Below are 14071 nucleotides of genomic sequence, written 5' to 3' on the forward strand. Positions count from 1 at the left end.
ATAATTCATGAGAAATCCTCCATGCTATTTCTGTGCCTTCTATATGCTTCTGTTACTGCACATACCACTCTATACAGTATTATTTATTTATAGATCAGTCTCTCTTTCGAGAATATAAGCTCCATATAGGAAGGTTTTTTTTTTGTTTTTTTTTTTTCTGCTTAGAGAGTGTTCGGCATTCAACCAATGTTTACTGCACGGAATGGAAACTAAAGAAATAAAGATAGTATTTAAGTATTTAGGTGTATGTATCTAGAACATAAAACTAAAGTTCTATCTCAAACTAACCAATAACCATTGCCCCCCAAATAATCCACATAAAGCCTATAATGCAAAAGGTGGTAAAAGAAGCACAAAATTATCTTGAACTTTCACTAGCAAATTAAAAATACATACAGCTAAAAGATTTAAGTTTGCAGTAAATATAAACCATTACTAACAATGGACCATTATACAAATAAGAACAATACATAGTAAATACCTAAGGGAGCTGTTGTTGGGGTTTTTTAGGTCTTGGTGAAGTTTTATTACCCATTCCTGATACTCTTGTTTTTGGATGGCAGTTGATTGTTTTAATTCATTTGACCATTTATTTTCTAGGTCCTAAAAGAAACAGTGTACCAACTGGTTAATTTTTTTACCAAAACAAAAAACAAAACAACAACAAAAGAAAATGCAACTGCATACCTAAAAGTCACTGTATTTCACTTACTTGCTGGGATTCAAAATGCTGAGCAGCCAGTGAATTTACATCTTGATCTGTCAGTGATTTTCCCAACTCCTGCATCACTTTTTCCATTTCAATACCTTGTCTAAAACACAAATAAGCAAATCAGGGATATTCATCAAACTTTCAAGGTATATGATCCTTCAGATTCATCGAACACTCTCTATAAAGTAAAAATAAAAAGTTTATTTTATAGAAATGTGTCCAGGAATGAGAATTAGAACTCCAAAGTACTCAGAATCCTTGGAAATGGGGACTACTAAATGATGATGACAGTGTCATATAATATCAACATCATTTGTGCAGCTAAATTTTCATCTAAATTTATTGCATAGATGAATGCAGTCAAAATCTAAGTTATCTTTCAATTACCATGGCTAATGTTAAAAACTCTAGACCTTTTCACCTGCAAATTTCCTCAAAGAAGAGACTCTGCAATTTCAGCTTAAATGGATTTTCTATTTGTATATGAACTAAAGTGACTTCAACCTCTGAAAGTTAGTTTACATTATATCCAGAAGCAGACAATTAGATCCTAAGTCAAATTATTATTAAGCCATAAAATTTACAGAGGGATGTAAAATACAGACTGAAGATGTTAGTCATACCTTCTGCATTTATCCAAAGAAATAATGTGTAAAAATAAAAAATGGTTTTTCCTACAGGAAAAACTAACCAGTGGTGTTAGAAGTACAGATAATGGTTATTTATGAGGGAAAGGGTAAAGGACTAGAAGGGCATGAAAGAGGTCTACGTAATGCTGGAAATATTCTATTTATTGATCTGGGCAATGGTTACATGGTCATGCTTAATTTGTCATAGTTTCCTGAGCTGTACACCCACAGTGTGTTGCCTTTTCTGTATGTATGTTATATTTTAATAAATAAGTTCACTTAAAACATTGAAATTAAAGATTATCTTGTAATACAAATGTATGCAAAAAGTTTGTTCTAAAACAAATTTCTAACAAACTTGGAAAGAACAAAACACAGACATAAACTAAAAGGATTTTATCATCCTAGTTAATTCAAGTAAATTGCTCTTAAGAGTGAATTTCTGGTCGGGCGTGATGGTTCACGCCTGTAATCCCAGCACTTTGGGAGGCCGAGGTGGGCAGATTACCTGAGGTCAGGAGTTCAAGACCAGCCTGGCCAACATGGTGAAACTCCATCTCTATTAAAAATGCAAAAATTAGCTGGGCATGGTAGCGGGCGCCTGTAATCCAAGCTACTTGGGAGGCTGAGGTAGGAGAACTGCTTGAACTCAGGAGACGGAGGTTGCAGTGAGCTGAGATCGCGTCACTGTACTCTAGCCTGGGAGACAGAGCAAGACTTCATCTCAAAAAAAAAAAAAAAAAAAAAAAAGAGTGAATTTGTACTTATTTATAACACTGATTAAGATACTCATATATATATGATAAATTAGATTCAAGCAAGTTATACATATATACATTTCTATATATACCTTCTGGTAGTAAATATTCAACATCATTTAAATCCCACTTAGTTCTAAAGCAGATGACTCCATTAATTTCTAGTAACTACTACAGGTCCAGTGAAAATTATGCTTGCAAGTGAGATTCTTATTTAGAAACAGAAATAACTGCTAAACATTTATAAATACAAACTTAGATATAAATATATATTACTATTTTACATTACACATGTTCCCTCTAGTGGATAAAAGGTATCATTGCCATTTTTAAAGTTTAAAGAACTATCTAGAATCTGGTTTGCTTAAAAAAAAAGCACATTTCTTGTGAAGAAAAAGACAGAAATTCAACAAATAAAATTTCATGAACATCTATTTCATCCTAAATATGTCCAAAAGGCAACTAGCTAATCATATAGCTGATGACACAATATATATTTTCTACGAGTAAGATAGAAGAAAATTTTATTACACGATGAAATACTAAATATAGCCTGGCTCAGTATGTCAGATGTGACAACTCTGGCATCCTGCATATTATCTTGAAGATACTTAAAGAAAAAAGATCATTATAACTTGTACTATTGATGCTATGCCGAGAAACTGCCTTTTAAAGATGTACAATGGCATTAAAATGAAATAAGAAATAAGAAAATGTGTCATTTCTGCTCATGAACTGGATAAATATATTAAGCACCAAAATGTCGGGTCAACCTCCACAGACACTCGTGAATTACAACTTACCTTAAGTCATACTGTTCACCTTTGCAATAAATGTTACCTACCAGAGGAATATCGCTTATTTTTTTTTTCAAGCTAGCAGTTTGGATAGGTGAAAAATAAAATACAAAACTTTTAAAAATAGATGAATTCAAGCATTATTTATATGTTTAGACAGAAAAAACAAGGCCAAACCCCATCAAGAAATATGGCCAAAGATCATTTCAAACAATGAAGTAAACCCAAACAAACCTCTACTAAAAAACTATTCCATGAAAAAAAAAGTATGAATACCAGTAAATGCAGCTAATTAGTAAGTTAATTCAACTTCCCAAAAGATGAAGAATCATGTAGAACAGAAATCTTCTTCTGATTTAGAAAAAGGAACCATTATAGACTATTAATGGCTAGATACAGAGTTTTTTGGGGGGTACAGGCAGCAAACTATGCTGCAAGTTAGAGACACTCAACAGACGACCTGAAGTACTAGGAATGGAAGTATAGGGAGCCAAAGTGGGAATTTATCAATATACCCAAAGAGGCAGAATAAGTATAGTCACAGAAGACCTGAGAGCTGATAACAGATTCAGGATGACTTTAAGGTTATATTATTTGAAGGCCTAAGAGGAAAAATCAAACAAATGAAGTTCAACAGAAAGTAATTAATTAGTATTTTTATGTATTTTTAAAAACCTAATTCTATATTTTGTTCTTTTTAACCTATATTCACAATTTTACTGGTTACATAATAAAGAACTAGAAAAAAAATTTTGTCTTCCCCAGGGAAATATGTTTCAACTATGTACCTAGAGGCAATCACTCACTACAGGTATCTCATCAAAAAGGAATAAACTGCCTCAATACAGCCGGTCAACAAACCAAACCTATAAACAGTGACAGATATCTCAAAACGTCATGTTCTTTTTGACAAAGAGATCATTCTAATATTTTACAAAGTATGAGCATAAATGGTCCAGAGGAGTACAACTGTTAGGAAAATTTACAAATCTATGCAATATAATAAAAATGCTAACTTGGTACACACAAGAGGGTATCCCTCAGGAACAATGATTAAACACATTTGCTTATTATTTTTCTGTACTTAAAATCTTCTTAACCATGACAACGTTCCAAAGATCATTCTCATCTTGCCAGCCTTACTGTTTTCTAAGGGGAAGCTAATGAGAACCAGGAACAAACCAGCACATCTTTTTAAATTTACTCCTTTGGGACTATTAAGTCAGTTGCACTAAAAAAAAAAAAAAAAAAAAAAAAAAAAAGTGCTTTTGTCCTAATGTACTCTCACAATCAAAGCAACACTAAAAATATTACCTTCATTGCATATACACCCAATGTCTTACATAAGTGTTTTTAAGATAATGAATGTTATCAGATTCTGCTAAATTACAATGGATTATCTAGAAGGACACATCCTGAATTCCTATCACAATTTATCTAGAGTTACTAGAAAGCAGTCAGGGAGGCCACTTCTTATTTTAAAATACACAATGCTAGCAGTTTTTGACATACTCCGAAGAAAAAATAAATAATAAAAGCAATGTTTGTATACTGTGTTAAGTAATCCATACAGTAGGAATTCAAATCTAATTACAACTTCTTGGAACAATACTGGCGTTATTGTTTTTTTCTAAGGTATTTGAGCATACAAAATGAACTGAAGGAGCCATGGACATAGCTACAGCAGGGCAATGCAGAGGTTCTGAATAGGGAGAGAGAATGGTACAGTGGCTAACAGTTCTGAGGTCAGATTTCCTGGTTTCAAATTCCAGCATGCCCTTGGACAAGTTACTTATTTAAGCAAAAACTTCTTCATCTGTAAAATGGAAATAATAGTAGGGTTATGGTAAAGATCAAATGAGACAGGGCATCCAAAGCACTCTGCACAGTGCCTGGAACAAGGCAAACCTTCTAGGGAAGTAATCTATTCCTCTTATTAGAGATAAGAATATACAAGGCCACCAGCATAATTTATTTAGGTAAACCACTTAGAAGGTGTATAAACCTATGAGGACCCTCCCAGTTGTAGTTACACATGTAAACATACAAGAAAATTAATTTCTAATATTGAAGTATTTTTTTTCTATCTTACTCTTTTGTAAAAAATAAAAACAAATTGTTCTGCAGGGCATCTATTTGACAATGTAACATTTAATTCTGATAATGCAAGAAATTTGAAATACCTCTCTCGTAATTTTTTCAGTTCCACATCTCTTTCACCAATCAGTTCTGAGATACTAACAAAGTAATTATGTTCCAAATTTAAGAGAGTTTCAGAGGCAGGAGAATGAATTAAGTCATGGTACACATCTGCAAAATCTTCATCCCAGCTGGGTTCTTCAGGCCTTGCATGCTCTAATGTGGTCTACAAGATAATATACAGACATTCTTAAATCATGATCTAGTATTTTTATTTAACAGACTACCAGAAAAGTATGTATATGATTCAATTTTTGTACATCAATGACAGAAAGACCCTCTTTTATATATATATAAATGTGTGTGTATTATATAGGATTATCTAAGTACAGAAAAAAAATGTGGAGAGACACAGACTAAGTTCTTAATATAAGTTACCTGGAAGCAGAAATGAGAAAGAGGTACTAATGCGGAGGAAGGGATAGGAAGTGTCCATAATAAAAGCGTATGCTATGACCTCATTTCTGTGAAATCACACACACACACACACACACACACACACACACGATCAACAAAACGCTAATGGTGGCTAATTTCAGGACAGTGGGATTTCTGATAGCCTTTATTTATATTCTAACATACTGTATGGTAAAATAACTTGCAGGCATTAGTTACATAATCAGAGGAAACTTTTCATTGTTAAAAAAAATACTGCTAAAATAGGTTACATATTTAGAAAATAAGGTGACCTATGTGGTCACCTGTGAATGAAAGCCAAATTCATGCATACCTATATCAAGATAAATGTGTAATTATGCATTTGGTTTGACCTTTTCTAGTGTTACATTTTCTTTTTAAAATATAAGCAGGCTTTTAAGTATATAAAAATGGTAGCTATTAAAATGATGAAGGGGATGAAGGGACTGAGTAAATGCTGATAGACAAGAAAAGCAGAAACAGGGAGAAACAAAATGGGAATGCCCTCAGCACACACAGACATCCAGGGAGGTACAGACGCCTATTCCAAGGGCAGCCTCCTCAACTCGTCAGAGGAAACTGATATGCTGAGAAGTCCCTTGTCAAAGATCATATGATTTAATGGCATGAAGCAGCAATAAAACAAAGATTTTGATGTTTTTTCCATTATAGATCTTTGCAAAAGATACCTGTTAAAAAAAAAAAAAAACTAAATTCTTCCTTTATCCATGAAAATATTAAAAACTGGAATTTATAATATGACTTGAGTAATAATTTACTTTAAAACAACTGAACACATCACAGAAACAGGTATATTGAACTCACTCAGTCAACAGGGAAACTTTTCTAATTTGTTCTCTTTCACTTCAACCAGCTGCCACATCAGAAAGCAGGAGACTAGCTGAACCTAGAACTAGGATTTCATCTCCTCTATGCCTCTGAAACTCCAACACTGTTCTGATAACTGTTCATCTTTAGATGTGGGACTGCTGTAGGAATTATAACCAGCCCATGGGACTTAATTTCTGTTTAAAATTCACTTCAGGGCAAAGCTGAAATTTTGTAGGGAGGAACTACTGCAAGACTGTAGGGATGTGCTTGGCCACACATGACACCAGATGTTCAGTAGCCCCACTACCAGATCATTTAACTACAATAATCTGCAGCTTTAATTTTAAACTCAGCCTAGGGCAAGCCTTATGAATAGGTAGAAGATACCTACGCGAGAAGAACTAAACATAGTTTTTTCCTTGGTCTAATTTATGCCACTCCCTCAGGACAGATGCTACTAGAAAGGGGACTGTGACAGCTGAGAGGAATGGGGCACTGAGGAACTGGCTGCACAGAGAAAGCTATTCAATGTCCAGGCCATTATTTCTCCACCTCCACTTCCAGGCATAACGTCTGACTTCTTTGAGGTTCAAACCATTCAGCACCCCTTATCTTTCATGGCCATTATTATCTAACAACCTACCTGTCCGTCACTCACCCTCATTCCTGTAAAGCTTTGGCACCAAGTTCAAAGACTTCCTCTCTGCCCCACATCCCGCAATCTGGGTTACTTGGATATCCATGTGGATACCCATCCAAGGCCCTGCCTTCTTACTTTCCTGAACTCTACAGTCTTTACTGCGGAGTCCCAGTTAGGGCAAAGGAGTCAGGCTGGCAAGACCACGGGAAAGCAAACAGAAAAAGCAGAGAAGCTGTAAGTCTGGCTTTCTTCATGGCCAGACCAAGCTTGTCCAACCTGTGACACAGGATGGCTTTGAATGCCGCCCAACACAACCAATTCATAAATTCCAATTTTTTTTTTTTTAACCTCATCAACTATCCTTCATGTTAGTGTATTTTATGTGTGGTCCAAGACAATTCTTCTTCTTCCAATGTGGCCCAGGGAAGCCAAAAGATTGGACACCCCGGTCCAGGCCATGTAGCCCTCCTGCGCCCAACTTTCACCAGACACCTGCAAGATAGCTGCAAGACTGCAGCTCACTGCAATCTTGGGGTTATCAGTACTGCACGCAGCACTCTACGGCATACAGCATAAACGCTGTCCCATAAAATCTCCAGCAAGCCTTTGTTTCCTTGAAGTCAGCTTCTCTTCTGCTGGCCTGCCCATTGCCTCCTCGCAACGTATTTTCCTGCTTTCTCTAATAAATCTACCTTTCTTTATCTGCAACTGTCTTGGTAAATTCTTTTACCCCTGTACCACCAGCCCAGATAGTCATTGTTCACATGCAAAATTTACTAGTTCTCCACACCACCTCGGCCAACCATTTAGTATCCTCACTAGAAACTCAGTCAGTCAGTATTTAAACATTCTAGACTCTGACTATAACCTCCACCCAAGATTTCTCACTCAATAATTCCCACGTAACTGATATTTAACCTCATTAGGACCTCTACTTCATAAGTTTCTCAATGTTTTCATTTTTTTATCAGCCATCAACTGCCATCTAGCTTCATTTCCTTCCCTATGTAGCTTACATTTTGTGATCTAGCATTTAACCACTGTCTTGCCAATATCCTCAACTCCCTTGACTGATATACCTTATCTTACCTACCTAACAAAACCCTAATCTTATTCTTCTTCTCTATGTCTGCAGTCAGGCTTTGGAGAGCTGCAGCAGAAAAATCACAAAACTCTATAAAGTTTACGGTGACAAATTGGTGCCACTCTTAATCTTGGCCTCAATGATGCCTGGCAATCCTATCATTGCCTGCTCAGTTTTCTCCTTAAATATCCAACAATCTTATTATACCTACCGCCTCATCTGAACAAATAACCTGTCTTTCCTTAAAGTTGAAACAATCATAAGAGAATATTCTCAACTTCCTGCTACCAAATTAATAAAATTATCTGGATTTATATCCAACCTTTCCTGCTTCTCTTTGGCTATAACTGGAGAAGTACCTGTCTTCCCAGTTACGATTAATTCTCCATTTGAGTTCTGGATTCTACCCCTTCTAGTCCTAAACTCTGCCACCTTAAAAAACAAACACACCTTTTACCTTGTGTTCCCATTTAGCCAGTGCCCCATCCTTCACCTCTTTATATTCAAACTTCTTCAGTTAGTATACTAATTCTTCCTATTTCCACACTCTCACTTTCTTAAAGTCAATGAAATCTAGTTTCCACCACCACCAACTTACTGAAACTGATCTTGCCACAGACAAGATTACTTGATAAATGCAATGGATATTTTTGAGTCTTTTCTTTGCCTCTTATACTTGATGTCATCTTGGATTCTCTCATAGCTTAATTTGCAGTGCTCTTTCTTAGTACCTAAAATCATTTGTGGTACACCTAATGGCATGGCACCTTAGACTTTATGAAACGGTGTATTATTTACATAGAAAATGATATTATGTGACTAGACAACAATAATGAAGATAAGTTTATAAAAGCAAACCAAAGGTTAAATGAATTACTATTGCTGGTTTAGGGCTGCCAGATAAAACACAGAACACTCACTTAAATTAGAATTTCAGACAGTGAAAAATTTTTTAGTATAAATATGTTCCATGTAATATGCTGACATACTAAAAAATATTCATTTATCTGGAATTCTAACTTAAGTGGGTGCCCTATATTTTTAATTACTAAATCTGGTGACCCTGTGCTGGTGAGATATATGCAAGTAGCCTCTTGTTTTACGAAGGTATTACATAGAAAGCACTTTGTCTTACGCGCTCACCCTGATACAGGAAGCACAGAAGCAGCAACATATTTGTTAAAGAATATTGGTATGTGGAGAAAAAGGATCTTATAACTATTTCAGGATTACCATAGCATTTTACAAATTTTCACCCAAATCCAGAATATCCCTGAAATTTACGATCTGACCTATTTTCTTACCTCAGCGTAAGCTTTGGCCCACGTACTCGCCAGCTGATGTAAATCTACCTCAGCTGATTTCACAGCTTCCAGGGATGCTTCAGCATCTCTATCATAATCTCTGAGGGATTCTTCTTCTATAAATTGAGTCAGAGCTTCTTTTAAGTCTGTTACAGGGACATCAAACACCATCATCAGCAAAATCCAGGTATAAATAGGGAACATTTTACCTGGCTGAGAATTCCAACATGAAATCTTATTTTTAAATTTTTATTGATTTATTTAGAGATGGGTTCTCTCTCTGTTACACAGGCCAGAGTACAGTGGCATGATCACAGCTCACTGCAGCCCTGAGTTCCTGGACTCTAGTGATCCTCTCACCTCAGCCTCCCGAGTAGCTGGGACCACAGGTGCATGCCACCATGCATGGCTAACTTTTATATTTTTGGTAGAGATGGGTCTCACCATGTTGCCCAGGCTGGTCTCAAACTCTTGAGCTCAAGTGATCCACTTGCCTTAGCCTCCCAAAGTGCTGGGATTACAGGTGCGAGCCACCTTGCCTGGACATGAAATTTTATTTTATCAAGCTGATACTCTTAATAGAATCTCCAACTAAAATGAAATCAGCTTAGGGGATCATTTAACTAATTTCATGATTATTTTCCTTTACTATGACAGGCTGTTGCATAGAGAAAGGTCAAAAGTCTAAACTCTTACGTATTCCTAATTATGTATACTAATAAAGTAATGTTACTTTCTTAAGCCTGATATTTCAGTTTGAAGCCACAGGGGTATGAGGACATAAAGAAATGCTACAGATTTTGAGGGTCTGAACATTACTGTATTTAGATTAAAAAGAGTTTTCCATGTAACTTTAAAGGGTACATTGTAACATCCTTTGAAAGAGATGTCTTTTTGTCTTACGCGCTCACCCTGATACAGGAAGCACAGAAGCAGCAACATATTTGTTAGAGAATATTGGTATGTGGAGAAAAAGGATCTTATAACTATTTCAGGATTACCATAGCATTTTACAAATTTTCACCCAAATCCAGAATATCCCTGAAATTTATGATCTGAGCTATTTTCTTACCTCAGTGTAAGGTTTGGCCCACATGCTCGCCAGCTGATGTAAATCTACCTCAGCTGATTTGAGCTGAGGACATAATGGAAGAGCACTGTGAGAGAAGTTAGGACACCTGTGTCCTGGCTCTGGCTCTCTCATTATCACTATGTTTGCGACTTTACACAGTGGTTCACAATCTTAAGTGTGATTAGAATCCCCTGGAGGCCTTAGTTAAACAGACTGCCGCATGCTACCCCAGTTTCTGATTCAGCAGGAATGGGATGGAGCCCGAGAATTTGCATGTCTACCAAGCTCTCAGGTGATGCTGTTGCTGCTAAATGATTAGAAACCGTATTTCAACAACCACTGTCTTGGGTAAATAATTTAACCTCTTTATGTCCCAGTTTCCTTGTTTGCATGATGTGATTGGGCTATAAAGTGTCTAGATTCTCTTATAACTCTAACCTACGATCTAACATATTCTGAATTTTAAATTTTTCCTAGACTGTGAGATAGAACACAGACCTTTAAAAATGGTTTAATACATATAACTTTATAAAACTAATTTAGGTAAGCAAAGACTTCAAAAATTAGTACACTTTCTGTTCTATGGCATCTCAGAAATTAATAACCAGATTATTAAAAGGGCTACCAATTTAGCACTATAATGCTATTATCACAATTAGTGATAGCTAAACTGCCTTATAACGTCACCTAACTAAATTCAGAAGAGCTCCTTTAATTCCAAACTTGGTAGCAAATTTTTCATTATAAAATCCACTTTTTATACTTTATAAACAACTACCACTTATAGAAAAAAAAAACACTTAATAAAGCTCTGGGGAAATGCTTTTATTCTTGGAATCAGTTCCTATTTTATGGCTCTTTCCAAAGCTTCTTAGGTTTATGCTTTCTAATATGAAACTTCTAATGACAGACTATTGAAACTAATAAAGCGATGTTACTTTAAAAAAAAAAATCAGTCCTCACCTTTTTCTATAAAGCACGGTAAACTGTGCAGCAGCATCAGACGTCCATGTAAATGACTGGCATTCTCTTGAACAGGAAATCTGAGTGGCACTCTCAGTTCTAAGCACTGACTTCCTACTTTAAATTTATATACAAATTCTCTCTCTCTATGGCAGAATCTTTCTCTGTTTTTCTTCATATTCTTTGACAGGATTTCTAAAGAATTAACAAAAAAGCAGAAGGTTATAAGTCCATAAAGAAATTATGTTTCATTATTGCTGTCCTACTTCTAAGAAAACATTCCACCATTCAAGCGATTTTATATGTGTGACTCTAAGCCAATTATTCTAGTTTTTTCCAAGTGTTTATCCCTGTACTTCCATGGAGAAAACAAAGTGCTTCTTAAAAAAAAAAACAAATAAAAAAACACTTTGTTTTAAACTTGATTTAAGAAAAAAAAATTATGGCCATAAAGTACTTTATATTCCAAGGCAGGGTTCTCAATAATAGGGAAGGGCCATGGAGAGAAGGGCAGAGATAATTCTTAGGGAGAGTTCATGGGTGGGGAAATACAAAGTTTATGAAACCGCTGGTAAAAAGAAAGTCAAAGAAGCAAATCAGGGACCAAGCAGTGATTCTGGAGAACGTAGAGGTTGTGGTCATGAGATCCGACTGGGGGAAGGGAAGTAAGAAAGTGTTAGAAAGATTTCCATGTGGGAAGAAGATACACAGAAAATAGAAAGTACAGGACCTCCACTTCTGGCCCACACCCCAAAGGCAAACTAGACACTACTAAGAAAGAAGAAAATCTAGTTAAAGGAAGTAAGAATCAACATCAATTAAAGATTTATTTATTCATTAGCCTTGTAACTAGACTTCCTATGGCTAGGCTTTCTCCCATCAAATCAGTTCTCACATTATTTTCTACACTGAAGTTATAGTAACCTTTCTTTTAAAAAAAAAAGGAATATACTTATCTGATCATGTTGTTCATCCGTTTAAAAACTTTCTGTGACATTCCATTGCTCTTGGGATAAAATGTAAACTCCTTATCCCAGTTTATAACACCCCTGCTTATATTTCCACTCTTTTCTCAGAAACTGCACCTCTCCTTCCTAACACACAAATTCACAAATTTTATTTTCCAGCCATTCTGAACTTCTGTCAATACCAAACTTCTCTTTCCACGCCGAATCTTTTTGAATGCCTTTTCCTTGGCCTAGAGCACTCTTACTGATTTTAATTTCGCTGGATAACAATTGCTAATTCTTCAGGTCTCAGTTTAGCCTCTAGGAAGACTTATTCAACTCCCTAAAACTGGACTGGGTCCCGACAGTCTCTCATATTAGCCTGGACTTATTTGAATCATGACACTTACCACGCTCTATTTCTTACTCTTGCTAGAAAATAGTCTTCTTGAAGTGGGAGGAATACTGTCTTGTATTCCATGTATTAAGCAGGATGTTGGGAATGGCAAAAACTAATAAATAATTGTTGGATTGTGTGGCGTTTTCATTTCATGGTGCTCACGGGAAAAATAAAGAACAAGCAATTATTCATAGGGTTCGTTAAAAAGATATCACCTGAAATATAAAAAAAAAAACTCAAAGGACTTTTGTACGTGTGGTGGGGGGGCGGGGCTGATAAGCTGAATTATCCAGACTATATTTTCAAATCTGTATGTAGGCTACACACAAAAATCTCCGTCTATTTCACCATAATGCAAATAGGGTATTTGTTTTACTAAGGAAGAATTAACATTAAACGTAAAGCAATAAACATTTTTATAATGTTAGAAAACTACCGAAACTACATAAAGGTCTATTCTATGATGTAGAAATTTCACTCCTAAGTATATATCCAAATACACACACACGCATATGTTCGCCGAAGTACACAGGGAAGAATGCCCATACAAGTTTTATTTATAATAGCCCCAAACTGGAAACAACCAAAATGTGTATTAGTAGAATAGTAAACTTGTTTATTTTATGAGATAAATACTACACGGCAATAAAAAAGAACCAACCGCTAATAAATGCAAAAAAAATGGATGAATCAGGAATGCTGAGAAAAAAAAAAAAAAAAAAGAAGGCAGACACAAAAGCTCTGGTTCAACATTCAGATTTGTGTTTCAAGAAACTGGTAGCTTTAGTTCTTTCTCCCCTCACTCTTTTTTTAGACTAATGGTCTATCCTGAAGCCTTGGCTCAGTTTTAGCAACCGTGACCCAGGAAAGTTTCCCATAAGAAAATGGGAAGGGAGGAGGGCTGGACCGAACACACACAGCCAACAGAGCGGAGGCTCTGAGGCTCACATTAGGCAAAAGGAAGGCAGACAGTCGAACTGACAAACTTCAACTGGGTGAGGGGACTAATCCCTCTGCAACGGGCGTCAGTCTGAAAGGGCGTCCCCACCCGGTTCTGGGCTCACCTCGCCTAGTTCCGAAGTCCTGAGCAGTCCGCTCACTCGAGCTGTCAGCGCGTCCTGCACTGGGAAACCAGCTGACTTGCCCACTTATACTTTCCAGCCCGCGGATCCGCGACGGCAGATTCGCCACAACCATTTCTATTTCCTGACATCTTGTAGAAAATTTCTCAGTCCAAGTGCCCCATCTCCCAACCCGTTTCAATTTAACCATTTGAAAAGGGCAATAAGGTGTATTTCTACTGTTATTCTGTATTTCA

General features: G+C 36.2%; 1 protein-coding gene across 1 annotated transcript in view; it reads right to left on the bottom strand.

Moving 5' to 3' along the window:
- Positions 1-13934, bottom strand: part of C10H12orf4 (chromosome 10 C12orf4 homolog) — a 50399-nt gene extending 36465 nt beyond the window's left edge. The window contains exons 1-6 of the mRNA XM_023202066.1: positions 13818-13934; positions 11407-11601; positions 9372-9517; positions 5080-5261; positions 713-812; positions 482-603 (exon numbers count right to left, since the gene is read on the bottom strand). Coding sequence (XP_023057834.1) covers positions 482-603; positions 713-812; positions 5080-5261; positions 9372-9517; positions 11407-11584 — 728 coding nt within the window. The 5' untranslated portion in view covers positions 11585-11601; positions 13818-13934. The remainder of the gene's footprint in view (positions 1-481; positions 604-712; positions 813-5079; positions 5262-9371; positions 9518-11406; positions 11602-13817) is intronic.
- Positions 13935-14071: the final 137 nt, after the last annotated feature.

The sequence above is a fragment of the Piliocolobus tephrosceles genome, chromosome 10 (genome assembly GCF_002776525.5).
Source record: "Piliocolobus tephrosceles isolate RC106 chromosome 10, ASM277652v3, whole genome shotgun sequence".
NCBI classification, from domain to species: Eukaryota; Metazoa; Chordata; class Mammalia; order Primates; family Cercopithecidae; genus Piliocolobus; species Piliocolobus tephrosceles.